This window comes from Spinacia oleracea, chromosome 2 (genome assembly GCF_020520425.1).
Source record: "Spinacia oleracea cultivar Varoflay chromosome 2, BTI_SOV_V1, whole genome shotgun sequence".
In the NCBI taxonomy this organism is placed as follows: Eukaryota; Viridiplantae; Streptophyta; class Magnoliopsida; order Caryophyllales; family Amaranthaceae; genus Spinacia; species Spinacia oleracea.
This window is the reverse complement of record NC_079488.1, coordinates 75,790,094-75,809,161: the sequence shown is the minus strand read 5'-3', so window position 1 is coordinate 75,809,161 and position 19,068 is coordinate 75,790,094. Positions and strand designations below refer to the sequence as shown.

Genomic DNA, 19,068 nt, shown 5'->3' with positions numbered 1-19,068 from the left:
GATCCTTGGTCTCCTTTTCTTAGGATCAAAGGAAAAGGAAGGGTAGTACTCTTCTGAAGTCTTCTGCGCATCCGAAGAAGGCGAAGGTTTCTCAGTCCTCGGAAAAGGTATTTGCTCTGACCTAGGAGCTTTTTGTTAGGTTATGATACATATGACAATTCATAAATCATGCGGAAACAACCATTAAGCCAGGAATACATATTATTTACACATAATCATATAGCATAATTTAGATGCATACTCTTTGTTGCGTGCCTTCCCTAGCTGCGCCCGAACCGAACAAGAACAAGTCTTTAGGACTCCAAGTGTCGTCCCTCCGTAGATAGTCCACAGCACGTCCGGATCCGCCTTAAGATTGACCAACTAGAATCGCCCTTAAGGTACTAAAGATTTTCGGCACTTTTAGTCAAGGAATGTGTCTGAATTTTCTCTCAAAAACTCACTTTGAATACTTGAATAATCTATGAAAATATGTGACCCTAGGCACCTATTTATAGAGTTATGGAAAGGGTTTTGGAATCCTATTAGGATACTAATTTATTTAATTATAACCCTACTAGGACTCTAATTAAATAATCATTATCTAATAGTTTTAGGATTTAATCACACTTCGAATCCCGATTGCTTCAGGATTCCCGCACAAGCATTGCACGAGCACCGTACACCCGCGCAAGCCTTGCGGCCCACGCTAGGCGCACAACGCTCGGCCCACTGCGATGCTCTCGCGCGCGCGCCCAAGGCCTTGGCTGGGCCTGGCCTTGCGCTGGGCCTGGTCGAGGCTTGGCGTGCGATGGTGCGCGTTGGCTCGCTGGGCGACGGCCTGGCTTCGTGCTGGGCCTTCGTCTAGCGGGCCTCGTCCGATGCTAATTCGTACGATACGCTTCCGATTAAATTCCCGATTCCGGAATTCATTTCCGATACGAACAATATTTAATATTTCCGATTCCGGAATCAATTTCCGTTTTGAACAAATATTTAATATTTCCGTTTCCGGAATTATTTTCCGATTCCGATAATATTTCCGATTCTGACAATATTTCCGTTTCCGGCAATATTTCCGATTCTGGCAATATTTCCATTTCCGATAATATTTCCCGATACGTACCATGTTTCCGTTTCCGGCAACATCAACGACTTGGATAATATTTATATTTCCGATACGATCCATATTTCCGTTTCCGGTAATATCATCGTTTCCGGAGTATTCATTTCTTGCCTGTGACGATCTCAGCTCCCACTGAAACCAAGATCCGTCGATTCCGAATATCCATAGATGGAGTATTTAATGCCATTAAATACTTGATCCGTTTACGTACTATTTATGTGACCCTACGGGTTCAGTCAAGAGTAAGCTGTGGATTAATATCATTAATTCCACTTGAACTGAAGCGGCCTCTAGCTAGGCATTCAGATCACTTGATCTCACTGAATTATTAACTTGTTAATTAATACTGAACCGCATTTATTAGACTTAACATTGAATGCATACTTGGACCAAGGGCATTATTTCCTTCAGTCTCCCACTTGTCCTTAGGGACAAGTGTGCATATCCTAATTCCTTTGTCGCTCGATGCTTGCTCTTGAACATAAGGTAAGAGTTGTCATCCTTATTATGTCCAGAGGTGTTCCTCGGTTTCAGAGTTCAACTGATCAAATAAACAGATAATCATAGCCTATGATTCATCCGAGCACGGCCATGCATTTCACAGTTTCTAGCTCTCCGAGTGGCCTTGTACAACTTTTAAGCATCTCATCCCGATTTATGGGAGGACAATCCCAATCTTGCGATCTTGAGATTAGACTTCGTTTGATAGGTGATTACCTGAGCGTTGCCTTTATAGCCTCCTTTTACGGTGCGACGGTTGGTCAACGTCAAAGCAACCAGTTCTCAAACAAGTAATCTCAAATCACTCAGGTATTGAGGATTTAGTGTCTAATAATTTTAATGAAATTTACTTATGACAGATTTTCATCTCTTACAGTAAAGTTTCATAGGTCTTGTCCGATACTAGTCTTCCCAAAGTAAGTATCTATGCAAATGATTATGACATTGCCATGTCCACATAGTTCAAGAAACAGAACTACTAGTCATCTTGCATTCTAATCGTCTAATGTTTTCTATGCGTCCAATTTTATAGAAAACTCCGACTAGGGACCATTTTCAACCTTTGACATTCAAGTTCACTTGATAGACATTTCTTAGTCACAGGACTGGTCCTGACAGTCTATCTTGAATATATCGTCAAATTGAAGGGACTCATCATTTAATAAACCACAAATTAAATGGAAAAATGAATTCTTTTCATTTATTGTGAATGATTAACCAATAATGTTTTACGAAGATTTAAACTCTAAAACTTTAAAACATTAAACAGAGACATCAAAGCCATTCTCCAATATGCTTGATTCCCATAGCTGCAGTGTGCGAGTTGTGCTTCGCCTGCGGCAGAGGTTTAGTTAATGGATCTGATATGTTGTCATCAGTTCCAATTTTGCTTATCACGACTTCTTTTCTTTCAACGAACTCTCGTAGAAGGTGAAATCTACGAAGTACATGCTTGACTCTTTGGTGGTGTCTAGGCTCCTTTCCCTGTGCAATAGCTCCGTTATTATCACAATACAGGGCTATTGGTTCTTTAATGGAGGGGACTACACCGAGCTCACCTATGAACTTCCTTAGCCATATAGCTTCCTTTGCTGCTTCATGTGCAGCAATGTACTCCGCTTCAGTTGTAGAATCCGCAATGGTGCTTTGCTTAGCACTTTTCCAGCTTACTGCTCCTCCGTTGAGGCAGAAGACAAACCCAGACTGTGATCTGAAATCATCTTTGTCGGTTTGGAAACTTGCGTCCGTATAGCCTTTAACAATTAATTCATCATCTCCACCATAGACCAGGAAGTCATCTTTGTGCCTTTTCAGGTACTTCAGAATGTTCTTGGCAGCAGTCCAATGCGCCTCTCCTGGGTCTGACTGGTATCTGCTCGTAGCACTGAGTGCGTACGCAACATCCGGGCGTGTACATATCATAGCATACATTATTGAACCAATCAATTATGCATATGGAATCCCATTCATTCGTCTACGCTCATCAAGTGTTTTTGGGCACTGAGTCTTGCTTAGAGTCATTCCATGAGACATGGGTAGGTAGCCTCGCTTGGAGTCTGCCATCTTGAACCTATCAAGCACCTTATTGATATAAGTGCTTTGACTAAGTCCAATCATCTTTTTAGATCTATCTCTGTAAATCTTGATGCCCAATATGTACTGTGCTTCTCCTAGATCTTTCATCGAAAAACATTTCCCAAGCCAAATCTTGACAGAGTTCAACATAGGAATGTCATTTCCGATAAGTAATATGTCGTCGACATATAATACTAGGAAAGCAATTTTTGCTCCCACTGACCTTCTTGTATACACAAGATTCGTCTGCGTTCTTGATGAAACCAAAGTCACTGACTGCTTCATCAAAACGTATATTCCAGCTCCTGGATGCCTGCTTCAATCCGTAGATTGACTTCTTTAGCTTGCATACCTTTTTAGCATTCTTTGGATCCTCAAAACCTTCAGGCTGTGTCATAAACACAGTTTCTGTTAAAACGTCGTTTAAGAAAGCAGTTTTGACATCCATCTGCCATATTTCGTAATCGTAATATGCAGCGATTGCTAACATTATCCGAATAGACTTTAGCATTGCAACTGGTGAAAAGGTTTCATCGTAATCCACACCGTGGACTTTTCTGTAACCTTTTGCAACCAATCTAGCTTTGAAAACTTCAAGTTTCCCATCCTTGTCCTTTTTCAGTTTGAAAACCCATTTGCTTCCAATGGCTTGGTAGCCATCTGGCAGATCGACCAAATCCCATACTTGGTTTTCAGACATGGAGTCTAATTCAGATTGCATGGCTTCTTGCCACTGCTTGGAGCTAGGGCTCGTCATAGCTTGTTTGTAAGTCGCAGGTTCATCACTTTCAAGTAATAGAACGTCATAGCTCTCGTTCGTCAAAATACCTAAGTACCTTTCCGGTTGAGATCTATATCTTTGCGATCTACGCGGGGTAACACACTAGTGGAAAAAACCCCTGTTGTAGCCCCCTTGTTGAGGGGGGCATATATAAGTGAGCCTCAATAACCCCTTAGTCAACGCGGGTCAAAAGTTTAAGCATGTGGTTGGGGCGGGCTTTTGTTAGGTTCGCTTCTACAGATCCTGTTGAAGGGGGCTTTAGTTTGCCCGCCTCAATAGGTAGTATTCAAAAAAGGCGGGCTTCTTGTTGTTCGCTTCAATAGATATTCACAAAATTTAAATCAATTAAAACACACCTCTCTCACCGCCAAACACGCACTGGGCAATTTATTCGAACAAAGCAAGAACAGTCGCCGCTCCTCACCGCGCGGCTCCACCACCACCACCACCACCATCACCTTCCTCGCCTTCTCTTCCATAACGGTCGCCGCCGACCGTCGTCTTCCCTATCTCGGTTGACTCTGTTTCACACAGTGCCGCAATATATCAAGGTTAGGTTATAATTGATTCTTGTTTTGCTTGGTCTTAAAATTCAGTTTCTCTTCAATTAGTTAAGCATAATGAGTTGATTATGCAGAGAATTTAGGCTAATGTTTCAATATTGGATGAATTTACAAATTAGGGTTTGATATTTGTGGTTTTTCTAGTTCAGTTACAAAATAGATGTTAGGTTAAATTTTTCTAGTTCAGTTACAAAATAGAAGTTAGTGATATGGGTTTTGTGTCTAAATGATGAAGGTCTCTTTTATGGTGATGGTTTATGTAAGCTATGTGAGTAGCTCGATCCAAAGTATGCAGATGAAATGAAGTGTTTGAACTTTTAAGTGGAGCGAATCGATATGAATCTGTTGAAAATATGTCTGCATAAAATATACTCATGTGTTCATTGTAATATTGATAGTTTATTAATGATGTAAACTAATCGTTGATATTGGATTGTAGCATTATAGGCTCTAAAATTACCATAGCTTGATGTATTCACTATAGTATATTGTGATGTTTTTTGTACACGCTTATCTACAATATTCTGATGTATGACAGTGGAGACTGTTGTTGCTGCTGCTTTGATTTTCAAGTTCTTTTAGTTCCATTTTTATTATGCTACAATATTGCTCTTGCTATTGTTGAGTTCCTATTCTGGGGTTTTGTGAGATCGGAAACTGTCCATAGACAGCTGCCTGTGGGGCTTTGACAGGTTCAACAAGGACTAAAATAGGTGCAACAATAAACTTTGTCACCTTCTACTTGGTTGCATTGCCTGTACTAGTTGTTATGGCATTTTCGGTCAAGGTTGGATTTATCGGTCTGTGGTTTGGGCTCGCAGCAGCTCAACCAGCTGGTGTACCTGATGCAACCAGCTGGTGTACCTGATATAGCCTGCTACAGTATCTGATAATAACGCAGATTGTAAACACTTCTTTATTGCAAGTATTATGTTAACGGTGTGAAAAAAACTAGTCTGCCCCCCTAGAGATTTTTTTAGTCTTTTTTTGTTTCTTGGTTAAAAATTTAATCAAGCCAGGTCGTCGAGCACCTGTCAAAATTTGAAAATGTATGCACAGTCCGCAGCAAACCTCCGTGCCTCTTCCTTTGCCGAGGACCAGTCTCATATTAACTAGTTCTACTTACAAGGCTTTTGACTATGGCTGAGTATGAGTAGTGCCAGGTGCTTGTAGCTTAACTCTTGCATAGTTGCATGCATAGGGGCTCATTCAGTTATCCATCCTGTTGCATGGAAACAAACTGTGGTTTGATATTTAACTTAAGAAAGGACTTTAATAACCAAATTAGGAGATTCTATAGCTATGTTATTTTATGTGGAGCTTTTTCCTTTCTGTTACTTTTCAACTAAATCTAATAGCATTTGCTTACTTCTAATTTTCAAGGGAGATGAAGCATCATTGCAAAAAGCGCTGCATTTGGTGTACAACCTCAATCAGGACTGTGTAGATGTTCTGTTTTATGCTTCTTGGTGCCAGTTCTCGAGGAACTTCAGACCAAGCTATTCAACCCTGTCTTCCTTATATCCATCTATTCCTCATTTTGCAATAGAAGAATCAGCCATCAGACCAAGGTTTGGACTTAAAACCAAATCTTAGTTTTTTTTAACTCACCAGTTCTACGCACTGATCTGCACAGCTCAGATCAGAACTGTGCAGATCAATGCACAGAACTGATCAGAACTGACCAGTTCTGTGCACTGATCTGCACAGTTCTGATCTGAGCTGTGCAGATCAATGCACAGAACTGATCAGAACTGACCAGTTTTGTGCACTGATCTACACAGTTCTGATCTGAGCTGTGCAGATCAGTGCACAGAACTGATCAGAACTGACCAGTTCTGTGCACTGATCTGCACAGTTCTGATCTGAGCTGTGCAGATCAGTGCACAGAACTGATCAGAACTGACCAGTTCTGTGCACTGATCTGCACAGTTCTGATCTGAGCTGTGCAGATCAGTGCACATAACTGCACAGTTCTGATCAGTTTTGTCCACTGATCTGCACAGTTCTGATCTGGGCAGTGCAGATCAGTGCACAGAACAGAACTGATCAGTGCACTGCGAAGCTAAAACAGTACTTCATGCATGTAAATTACACCTTCAAACATGTAAATTACACCATACTGTAAGCAAAGTATCAAATTGTAAACAAAGTCATCTTCAAAACGGTTTTTATGTACTTATCCATCATCAACCACCAGAAAGCAAACATCAGAAACTAAGCTAGTATAGTTCTTGTGTCAAAATTAAGATTGCATCATTAGAGAACAAAGATCTTATGCCAAGCTAGTATAGTTCTTGTGTCAAAATTAAGAATTTGTGGCTTGATTTATCTAATTCTGTGTAAAACCTTGTGTTATTAGAAATGAGTCGTCGTTGGATGTACGGTGACCATACTACGGTGGAATACTTGAGTGGGGTTGAGGAGTTCCTTAGATGTGCTTTAGCACACCAACGGAATACGAAAGCCGCAAAGATCTATTGTCCTTGCCGTGATTGTAACAATGTAAGGCGGTTAGCTGATATTGATGAAATTGAGGATCATTTATTTCGTCGTGGGTTTAAGCAAGATTACCATGTCTGGTTTTGGCATGGTGAGAAAATACTTGATCGTCCAAGTTCTAGTGTGAATGAATTTGATGTTCTGGCAGAGAGTGATGAGAGTGATGAGAGTGATTCTGATATTTCTGAGAATAATGAGATGGATGATGATGAGCAAGAAGATAATGAAATAAATGAAATGATGGATGCGGTGAAAGATCACTTGAATGAACGACCTCACATACTCGAGCAGGTATTAAAGGCTGCTGAGACGCCTTTGTACCCTGGGTGTACAAAATTCAAATTGTTAGAATGTGTGGCATCACTTTCCAACTTGAAAGCGGAGAGTGGTTGGACCGAAGAAAGTTTCACGAAATTATTGAAACGACTAGGTCTTTGGTTTCCCGATGGCAATGACATTCCCACCTCTGCCTATTATGCCAACAAATTGACGAATCCCTTAGGCTTAGAGGCCGTCAAGATAGATGCTTGCCCAAATGATTGTATTCTTTACAGAAAAGAGTATGAAAATTTGGATAAGTGTCCAACGTGTTCTATGTCGCGTTACAAGCGTAAAGGGGCCAATTCAGCTAAGAGGGGACCGCCCGCCAAGGTATTGTGGTATCTTCCGATCATACCTAGGTTTGAGCGCTTGTTCTCCGTAAAGAAGAATGCTAAGTATCTGAGGTGGCATGCGGAAGGGAGGAAGAAAGATGAATTCCTTAGACATCCGGCTGATTCTCCTCAATGGAGAACTATTGATAAGAAGTATCCTGAATTTGGCAAGGAGGTTAGAAATCTGAGACTTGCTCTATGTACAGATGGGATGAATCCATACGGCTCTCTGAGTAGTCAGCATAGCACTTGGCCGGTTCTTCTTGCAATTTACAATCTTCCTCCATGGTTGTGTATGAAACGCAAGTATATCATGTTGTCACTCCTCATCTCAGGGCCTAAGCAGCCAGGACATGATATAGATGTGTATCTCGCTCCACTCATAGATGATTTGAAATTGTTGTGGAATGAAGGTGTTCCAATGTTCGATGCTCACACCAACTCAAACTTTACATTGCGGGCAATGGTTTTCTGTACCATAAATGATTTTCCGGCCTATGGAAACTTGTCTGGGTACAAAACCAAAGGAGAACAAGCATGCCCTATATGTGAAGAGGACATGAAGCCCACACGGTTGGATCATTTCTAGAAAAATATCTACCCAGATTTCAGGAAGCACCTTAGTCGATATCATCCTTATCGTAAGAAGAAGAAGGAATTCAATGGGTTCACCGAGGAAGGAGTAGCTCGTACACCTTTGACAGGATCACAAGTTTATGAACGTATCAAAAATGTTGAAACCAAATACGGTAAGTGCTTCAAGTCCAAGTCTAAAAAGGGTGTTTTATGGAAGAAAGTGTCTCCATTATGGGATCTTCCCTACTGGAAAGATTTGTCGGTTAGGCATTGTCTCGATGTAATGCACATTGAGAAAAATGTGTGCGATGCTATCATCGGGACTTTGCTAAACATACCAGGAAAGACCAAGGACAATGAGAATGTGCGGAAAGATATGAAAAAGAAGAATATTCGACCAGATTTGTGGCCTGTTAAAAAAAAGGATGGTACAAAGACCTTTCTGCCTCCAGCGTGTTACACAATGTCGAGAAAGGAGAAGAAGAAGTTTTGTGAGTGCTTACATGGCATTAAGGTTCCCTCGGGATATTCGTCGAATGTTAAGCGCCTAGTGTCTCTCTCGGACCTTAGGTTGATTGGTATGAAGTCTCATGATTGTCATGCACTGATTAATGTATTTTTGCCAATTGCACTTCGTGGGATATTGCCGAAACACGTGAGACATGTTATAACAAAACTTTGTTTGTTTTTCAATTCCATATGTGCTAAGGTGATTGATCCGGAGACTTTGGATGCTTTGCACAATGATGTTGTTGAAACTCTATGTCGATTTGAAATGTATTTTCCGCCTTCTTTCTTTGATATAATGGTGCATTTGATTGTCCATTTAGTTCGCGAAGTCAAGTTATGTGGTCCGGTGTTCTTAAGATGGATGTATCCTTTTGAGAGATTTTTTAAGACTTTAAAGGACAAAGCAAGGAATCCGGCTAATCCAGAGGGTAGTATCATTCGGGGAGTCCTTAAAGAAGAGATTTCTAGATATCTAGCTGAGTTTTTGTCAAGCCTTGAACCAATAGGACTTCCAAAATCTCGACATGTTGGTAGGCTCGCAGGGGAGGGAGTAATTGGTAAAAATGTGATATCTCCTCCATCGGAGAGGAAGAAGAAGGCACATCTTTGTGTGTTGCAGCATCTTACAGAGGTTCATCCTTATTTAGAAAAGCATCTGCTTGAATTGCAACATTGTAATCCTAAGTTGAAGGAAAGAGCGTTGATGCGGGAACATAATCGCACATTTATTGAATGGTTTAAGAAGGAAGTTGGAAAGAAACAAGACCATGATGTTTCTGATACGATCAAGTGGTTATCTCGAGGTCCTCGACTATGTGTTCGATCTTTTGAAGGATATGATATCAATGGGTTCACATTCTACACTAGAAGGCAAGATGAAAAGAGTGTAGTGCAAAATAGTGGAGTAAAGGTTGTTGCATCATCTAGGGTCTATGCAAGCGCTAAGGATAAAAGGCCGGTTGATTCAACACAATCATATTATGGTGTTATCGAAGAAATATGGGAGCTTGATTATACCTATTTTGTGATCCCTGTTTTTCGGTGTCAGTGGGCTAACAACCAAAATGGTGTGAAGCGAGATGAAATTTTCCCGGGTTTAACCTTGGTGAATTTTGATCGACTAAGTGACAGTGACGAGCCATTCATTCTAGCATCACTAGCTAAGCAATTTTTTTATGTGGTTGACAATATTGATCCTAGATGGCGTGTTGTTGCCCAAGGAAAAAGACATATTTTGGGTATTGATGATGTTGTAGATGAAGATGAGTATGATGAGTATGATGACACACCTCCGTTACCAATGGTTGTTCAACCATTGCCAGAAGAGGAGGATGCAAATAATACTAATCATATGCGTACAGATCATACGGAAGGAATATGGGTTACGAATCGTAATTGAAACATACATGTGTAAGTTCGGGCTTCACTTCTGATGCATTGTTGAAGTTTTTGACTTTGTTCTTTCTATTCATATCTGAAAGCCTGTGCGCCTTGGAATTTTTGTTATCTTGACTACTTAAATTTGAATAGTGAAGGATACTTGTGGATATTAATTCATATTTTTTTTCTAAAAATTCAACCCCAATCAATTGCCACTTGTATTGTGAAGAGGAATTGCAGTGATAGTCTCCTACTTTATCCCTCCTATTTAAGTTATTGAGAGTCTGATACTTCTAATAACTTGACTAACTTTATCTGGTTTTTTCACACAGGTGTAAACTTGGTGAATGTCGTATCCTCTTATGTGAGCCAGGTTCCAAGCACAGGTTGCAGAAATTGCAGTTGAATTTTCCTAGGTTAGTTTTCAGTACATTTTGTCTAATAATATCAATTACCTGTTCTTGTTTGCATGGCTTTGTGATTGGTAACTTAGTTTCTGATGTTTGCTTTCTGGTGGTTGATGATGGATAAGTACATAAAAACCGTTTTGAAGATGACTTTGTTTACAATTTGATACTTTGCTTACAGTATGGTGTAATTTACATGTTTGAAGGTGTAATTTACATGCATGAAGTACTGTTTTAGCTTCTCAGTGCACTGATCAGTTCTGTTCTGTGCACTGATCTGCACTGCCCAGATCAGAACTGTGCAGATCAGTGGACAAAACTGATCAGAACTGTGCAGTTATGTGCACTGATCTGCACAGCTCAGATCAGAACTGTGCAGATCAGTGCACAGAACTGGTCAGTTCTGATCAGTTCTGTGCACTGATCTGCACAGCTCAGATCAGAACTGTGCAGATCAGTGCACAGAACTGGTCAGTTCTGATCAGTTCTGTGCACTGATCTGCACAGCTCAGATCAGAACTGTGCAGATCAGTGCACAAAACTGGTCAGTTCTGATCAGTTCTGTGCACTAATCTGCACAGCTCAGATCAGAACTGTGCAGATCAGTGCACAAAACTGGTCAGTTCTGATCAGTTCTGTGCACTGATCTGCACAGCTCAGATCAGAACTGTGCAGATCAGTGCACAGAACTGGTCAGTTCTGATCAGTTCTGTGCATGGATCTGCACAGTTCTGATCTGAGCTGTGCAGATCAGTGCGTAGAACTGGTGAGTTATGATTTTTTTTTTTGGGTTGTTTTTTTAGGTGAGTTTTGATTTGGGATTGTTTTGCATGTTAGGTGTAATACCATAAGGCCATTATTTTAGGTATAGCTTTGTAAATGGCCAATTGTAGCATTTTGCCCAGAACTGTGCAGTTATGTGCACTGATCTGCACAGCTCAGATCAGAACTGTGCAGATCAGTGCACAGAACTGGTCAGTTCTGATCAGTTCTGTGCACTGATCTGCACAGCTCAGATCAGAACTGTGCAGATCAGTGCACAGAACTGGTCAGTCTGATCAGTTCTGTGCACTGATCTGCACAGCTCAGATCAGAACTGTGCAGATCAGTGCACAGAACTGGTCAGTTCTGATCAGTTCTGTGCATTGATCTGCACAGCTCAGATCAGAACTGTGCAGATCAGTGCACAAAACTGGTCAGGTTCTGATCAGTTCTGTGCACTGATCTGCACAGCTCAGATCAGAACTGTGCAGATCAGTGCACAGAACTGGTCAGTTCTGATCAGTTCTGTGCATTGATCTGCACAGTTCAGATCAGAACTGTGCAGATCAGTGCACAGAACTGGTCAGTTCTGATCAGTTCTGTGCATTGATCTGCACAGTTCTGATCTGAGCTGTGCAGATCAGTGCGTAGAACTGGTGAGTTATGATTTTTTTTTGGGTTGTTTTTTTAGGTGAGGTTTGATTTGGGATTGTTTTGCATGTTAGGTGTAATACCATAAGGCCATTATTTTAGGTATAGCTTTGTAAATGGCCAATTGTAGCATTTTGCTCTCTTTTCTAAGTATTGCTCCCTTTACTAAGTATTGCTCTCTTTTCTTTGTTGCAGGACCGTAGCTACCATGGATGATCATCGTGATAATGAAATACAGGGAATTGATGGAGCTAGTCATCCTACGGGGGAATCACAAGGTACCAACACTAGTAAAAAGACCAAATTCCGTGGTCCGTCAAAAGGAGTTCAAGCCAAAAAGCCTATGCATCTTCAGTATAATCAATATGGAATCCCCGATGGAGAATGGTCAGGAGAATACGGGAAGCAAGTTGGGTCTTGTGCTGCTAGAATTAACATTAATGTGAAAGAATATTCAACGTTAGATGAACACACAAAGAAGGGGTTTTGGGAGGAGACCAAGGTAAACATTGAATAAAAACTTGATTTGTATTCTCCTAGATTATCTATTTGTGTAGCATACGTTTCTAACAATCTCTTATCCATAAAATTAACAGCTTCTGTTCCACATTATTGATGATCCGGCTAAAAGGAGAGAAAAATATTTTCATATGTGTGTGGCGAAACGCTTTGGAGCTTTCAAGTCCAGGTTAACGCGGCGTTGGATAACTAAGAAAGAAAAAATGCCGAAACATCAGACAAATGACATGCCTTGGGACATCTACCATCAAATCACAGAGGATGATTGGAAAACATTTGTGATAGAACGAAACAAGCCGGAGATGTTGGTAATAATGAATTTACTTTGCTAGATATTTTTTTATATAATTATATGATTAGTTTGTTGTTGCCATCTTTAAATGTTCGGCATGTTCTTTATGTGTTTTTTGACAGGTTCGTAGAGAAAAAGCAAGTAAAAGTGCATTACAAAACAAGCACCCACATCGCACAGGCCAAAAGGGTTATGTTAGAAAGAGACCAGAGTGGATAAATGATGGGCGACTACCGCCAGAGGCAGCTTTAACCCTCTCAAGTGGCTCCTCCTCAGTGACCTCATCACTCACCACAGCGCCAGATAGATTTAAGAAGTTTAGATCAGTAGAGTGGATCTTGGCTCATCAAGTTAAAAACAAAGAGGGAAAGTGGGAAGTTGACCCGAATGATAAAGAAGCCGTAAATATTGCTAAGATGGCTGTAAGTGCATATGAAATTTTACGTTCTATATCCTTTTCTTTCCTAATTCCTAGTTCTATTGCTAAGATTGCTTCTCCTTTCCATCATGTATACCATCTAATTTTTACTTTCCTAATTCTTATAGTTGGAGTACATAGAAGAAGAGGGAAAAGGAAATATTTCATTCACCCAGGGAGAAGATGCCCTCACCAAGGCTATGGGAAAAAAGGATCACCGTGGGCGTGTCAAGGCAACAGGTGGAGTTAATGTCGGTTACAAAGTTGCTTTCGGTCCAATAGACCGAAGTAGTAGATGTGGCCATATTGAACCATCACCGGAGGCTATCGAATCAATCAGAGCTTCGGTGAGAAGGGAGTTTGAAGATCAATTAGAGAGAAAGGTGGCGGAGGCCCTCCAAAACCAACTAGCCACATTGAAAGCAACCGGTCAACTACACACCCTCTCTACCCCCGCACTTGATTCTGCTCTTGTAAGTGACGAGTTTGATGTTAACCGTGCACTCGTAACCTGTTGTCCGAGTTCATCGCAGCAACCACGCGAGCTGAAGGTATATATTCTCTATAGTGCATACACTCAAAACACCCCTAGCTAGGTTTTTAATATTGTACTTTGTAGTGATTTCTGAAATTTTGTAAATTTATTTGTGAAGGCCATAACTCCATGTCGTCTTGCCCTTGAGGATAAAGTTTTGGGTAACAAAGTGATAGTGGCAGATGGTATGGCGTACCCATTGGATGGTTCGTTGCACCAACACTTTAGATCGATGAAGCCTAGTCATTATAAGGTCCAAGTTGATTGTATTTACGACGGACATGATGATGACACTCTTCCGGTACCTACTGGAGATGGATTCAATAACTTAGGCAGGGCTCTTGCTAGTTTTGTGCAATGGCCAATTCACTTGGTGATTTTCGAAGAAGACGAGGTATAACTTTTTAATTATTAATTGTCATTCATTGCGTTATGCATCTGTTTAGAATTAGATTCAGAGCCTTGAACTCCTTTGGTTTCTACCTCTGTTTAGGAGTACTCTACTCCACGCCCAACAAAGAAGTCCAGGAGTCAGATTTTTGAAGAGGTGGTTGGTAGCTCCAAAGAGAAGAAAAACGAATTAATTGTCAAAGAGAAGACAACAGAATTAGTTGTCAAAGATAAGACAACAGAATTAATTGTCAAAGAGAAGGCAACACTTGATTTAGGGTCCAAAGAGAAGACAACACTGAAGTTAACGGCCAAGGTAAACCATATGCTTCCCACTCCCCTGTGCTTCAACACTGAAATCAAAACTGAACTTTTCATGCTAGCTTAACATTATTGTTACAGGGAAATTCATGCTCAAATAAGTTGGAGTCGAAATCGAAGTCGAAGAACTCTAAGACGGCCAAAGAGATGGTCTTTAGTTGTGATCGTAAAACTGAAGAATCAGCCGCCAAAAGTAAGAAGCAAAATTTGGCAGACGACACAATTCAAGGTCTTGGCCCATCATGCAATTATTTGAAGTTTATCATCAATACGGCGCCCGGTGATGTATATAAAAATACTTCAATCCCATTGCCCGCTTCGGTTTGGCATTATGACGAAGATCGACAAACTTATGTAAATGAGGTTGACGTTGAAGAGTTCCTTAGAGGGGCGTGCCTCAACATTTCAGTGATCCAAGTCTATATGATGTAAACTTTTCCATCGATATTTTTGTTTTTGGTTTTGTCAACTATAATAGTTTTTGAAATTTTTGCATTATACATTTACTTTGTAGGTGTTTATTCCACGAACACACCTTTGCATTTGACAACTCTCAGATTGGGTTTGTTTGTCCCGAGGCAATGTCAAGCTCTAGAATCAAGGCCAACCCTCAGGCTGCATCAATGTATTTGAAAGTAGTTTTCAATGCTGAAATTGAAAAGGAGAAGAAGGGTGATCCTAACATTACCAAGTGGTTTTTGATCCCATACCATCAAGAGTAAGTGTTAGAGATTGATCGATATTTGGTAAATAGCTATGTTATTGTTATTTTCATGCATAAGGTTGCAATAACATTTATATATAATGCAGAAATCAGTGGATTTTGTACGTGTTAGACCTACGTAGAGGTTGTGCGTATATTTTCGACTCTGCGATAGGTTCCAACCGAGAAAATAGTGCATGGGGAATCTTGTGTTTGTAAGTTACTTTCAATTCTTTTTAAGTTATTTCTTTTCGTGCCGAATCAGATTCATGAAGTTTTACTCAACTTCCAGGGCATACCAAGTGTACAAGTTTAATGATGGGATTTGTCCGAATAGAGCGACTATGCAGGGGTTGAAAGGCTTCCATGTAAAGGTATATCATGCTTACTAATTAGCTTTACTTTTTTTTTTGGGTAACTACTTGGATATATAATTTATGATTTATCTCCAAATCAGTGTGCTCAACAAGTCGGCGCCCGCGAGTGTGGCTATTACGTTATGAAGTTCATGCATGAAATAGTCACGTTACACCATAACACTGATGAGCGGTTAGACAATGTTCGTTCTTTTACCATATGTTAGTTGAACTACTAATACTAGTACTTTTACGTAGTAGAATTCTTAATTTACAAGTAGCATTACTTATCATGTTACTTATTTCAGGCTTACACTCCAAGAAATGCGCCTTATACCGATGAGGAAATAGATGTGGTTCGTGAGCAATGGGCTAAGTTTTTTACAACCGAGTATTTATTTACTTAGGTTGTTTAGACACAAAGATGGAAGCGTTTATATCTTCATGGATTTGGTAAAGTTCTTTAATTTTTCCATAATTACAAGTCTGCTGGATTTGCTAATTTATTGCTTTGAACACTAATCTGCTGGTCTTGCTGCTGTTGCATGTGAATTCTGATCTGGTGGTCTTTAGAATTTCACTTCCATCTGTGTGTTTCTCCTCTGTTTGCTTCTGTTTAGAGCTAAAATGACATTTCCGCTCCCAACTTTGAACTAAAGAACCTAAGGACTCATTTGATTCTTATTACATGTCTAATATACATAGTTTTAACTTTCTAAAACTCATTCGAATCTATTTATGCACATTTAAGGCTCATTAGGTCGTTATAGGTCATGTTTAGAGCTAAAATGACATTTCCGCTCCCAACTTTGAACTAAAGAACCTAAGGACTCATTTGATTCTTATTACATGACTAATATACATAGTTTTAACTTTCTAAAACTCATTCGAATCTATTTATGCACATTTAAGGCTCATTAGGTCGTTATAGGTCATGTTTAGAGCTAAAATGACATTTCCGCTCCCAACTTTGAACTAAAAAACCTAAGGACTCATTTGATTCTTATTACATGATTAATATGCATAGTTTTAACTTTCTAAGACTCATTCGAATCTATTTATGCACATTTAAGGCTCATTAGGTCGTTATAGGTCATGTTTAGAGCTAAAATGACATTTCCGCTCCCAACTTTGAACTAAAAAACCTAAGGACTCATTTGATTCTTATTACATGTCTAATATGCATAGTTAAAACTTTCTAAAACTCATTCGAATCTATTTATGCACATTTAAGGCTCATTAGGTCGTTATAGGTCATGTTTAGAGCTAAAATGACATTTCCGCTCCCAACTTTGAACTAAAGAACCTAAGGACTCATTTGATTCTTATTACATGACTAATATACATAGTTTTAACTTTCTAAAACTCATTCGAATCTATTTATGCACATTTAAGGCTCATTAGGTCGTTATAGGTCATGTTTAGAGCTAAAATGACATTTCCGCTCCCAACTTTGAACTAAAAAACCTAAGGACTCATTTGATTCTTATTACATGATTAATATGCATAGTTTTAACTTTCTAAAACTCATTCGAATCTATTTATGCAAATTTAAGGCTCATTAGGTCGTTATAGGTCATGTTTAGAGCTAAAATGACATTTCCGCTCCCAACTTTGAACTAAAAAACCTAAGGACTCATTTGATTCTTATTACATGTCTAATATGCATAGTTAAAACTTTCTAAAACTCATTCGAATCTATTTATGCACATTTAAGGCTCATTAGGTCGTTATAGGTCATGTTTAGAGCTAAAATGACATTTCCGCTCCCAACTTTGAACTAAAGAACCTAAGGACTCATTTGATTCTTATTACATGACTAATATACATAGTTTTAACTTTCTAAAACTCATTCGAATCTATTTATGCACATTTAAGGCTCATTAGGTCGTTATAGGTCATGTTTAGAGCTAAAATGACATTTCCGCTCCCAACTTTGAACTAAAGAACCTAAGGACTCATTTGATTCTTATTACATGACTAATATACATAGTTTTAACTTTCTAAAACTCATTCGAATCTATTTATGCACATTTAAGGCTCATTAGGTCGTTATAGGTCATGTTTAGAGCTAAAATGACATTTCCGCTCCCAACTTTGAACTAAAAAACCTAAGGACTCATTTGATTCTTATTACATGACTAATATACATAGTTTTAACTTTCTAAAACTCATTCGAATCTATTTTTGCACATTTAAGGCTCATTAGGTCGTTATAGGTCATGTTTAGAGCTAAAATGACATTTCCGCTCCCAACTTTGAACTAAAGAACCTAAGGACTCATTTGATTCTTATTACATTACTAATATACATAGCTTTAACTTTCTAAAACTCATTCTAATCTACGTATGCACATTTAAGGCTCATTGGGTCGTTATAGGTCAACAACGTACTTAATTATCTCTATAGTCTGCAACTATATCTTTTAATTTTATGCTTCAATGGAATGTAAAGACAATATCGTGAGTGTAAACTTTGGTACTCATATATATTTTCCTTCCATGCAACTTGCAGGCTAGGGATCGAGTCGATTGGAAGAAAGTCAACACGACCTTACTTAAGGTTTGTAATGCATGATCTAAAGGGACCTAAGTGGCTGGATTAGAGACATTTGTTAGATTAGCTCTCTAGCCTTTTGTCTTTAGTTGTTAATATTAGTTTTAATTTGTTAGACTAGCTAGGTGTTTAAAAATTGTAAACATACGTACTATATATACGCTTTGCTCTGTTGGGTTAATATAAATGAAGTTAATGTAATGATTTATTTATCAAAGATAAGCAGATTCATACCTTTGCTATTTTGGTGTTGATTGGGTACAGGTTTCAATACTCAATGGAGTATATATCTAGTTGTGGTTATTGCCGCCTATTTTATATTTTAAAAGAATTTGGAAAAAAAAAATTAATGTTGTTGAAGGGGGCTTTTAATGTACGCCTCAACAACATATGAACTTTTGGCGCAAAAATAAGGACCTGTTGAGGGGGGCATTTAAGAAGTGAGCCTCAACAGAGGAGGCTGTTGAGGCGGGCTTCTTAAATGCCCCCCTCAACAGGTCCTTATTTTCGCGCTTTCTGTAGAGGTTTTTGAGGCGGGCTTTTGAAAGCCCCCCACAACAGATCACCTGTTGAGGCGAACAAAGCCCGCCTCAACAGATCACTGAGCTGTTGAAGCTACGTCTATCGCAGCGGGCCTTGTTCGCCTCAATAAACCCAAAATGCCCCCCTCAACAGGTATTTTTTCCACTAGTGACATTTCTAGATTGACCATGATTCTCACCAGATTCTTCTAAAGATCTCTGAGTTTTATCCTGAATGTCATCTTGAGCATTCTCTAGAGTTTGTTGTTCGACTCGAATTTCTTCGAGGTCTACTTTTCTCCCACTTGTCATTTTGGAAATGTGATCTTTCTCCAAAAAGACACCATCTCGAGCAACAAACACCTTGTTCTCAGATGTATTGTAGAAGTAATACCCCTTTGTTTCCTTTGGATAGCCCACAAGGATACATTTGTCAGATTTTGGATGAAGTTTGTCTGAAATTAATCGTTTGACGTATACTTCACATCCCC

At 39.4% G+C, this 19,068-nt stretch overlaps 1 protein-coding gene across 1 annotated transcript; it reads left to right on the top strand.

Annotated features, from left to right (window-relative positions):
- Positions 1–5,021: 5,021 nt before the first annotated feature.
- Positions 5,022–15,972, top strand: LOC110789175 (uncharacterized). The gene is made up of 13 exons (XM_056836079.1): positions 5,022–6,096; positions 10,479–10,562; positions 12,162–12,468; positions 12,563–12,793; positions 12,900–13,199; positions 13,324–13,746; positions 13,849–14,124; positions 14,224–14,436; positions 14,523–14,869; positions 14,956–15,159; positions 15,437–15,518; positions 15,602–15,703; positions 15,809–15,972. Exons 1-13 carry the CDS (start codon positions 5,828–5,830, stop codon positions 15,905–15,907), a joined length of 2,937 nt encoding a protein of 978 aa, XP_056692057.1. The 5' UTR covers positions 5,022–5,827; the 3' UTR covers positions 15,908–15,972.
- Positions 15,973–19,068: the final 3,096 nt, after the last annotated feature.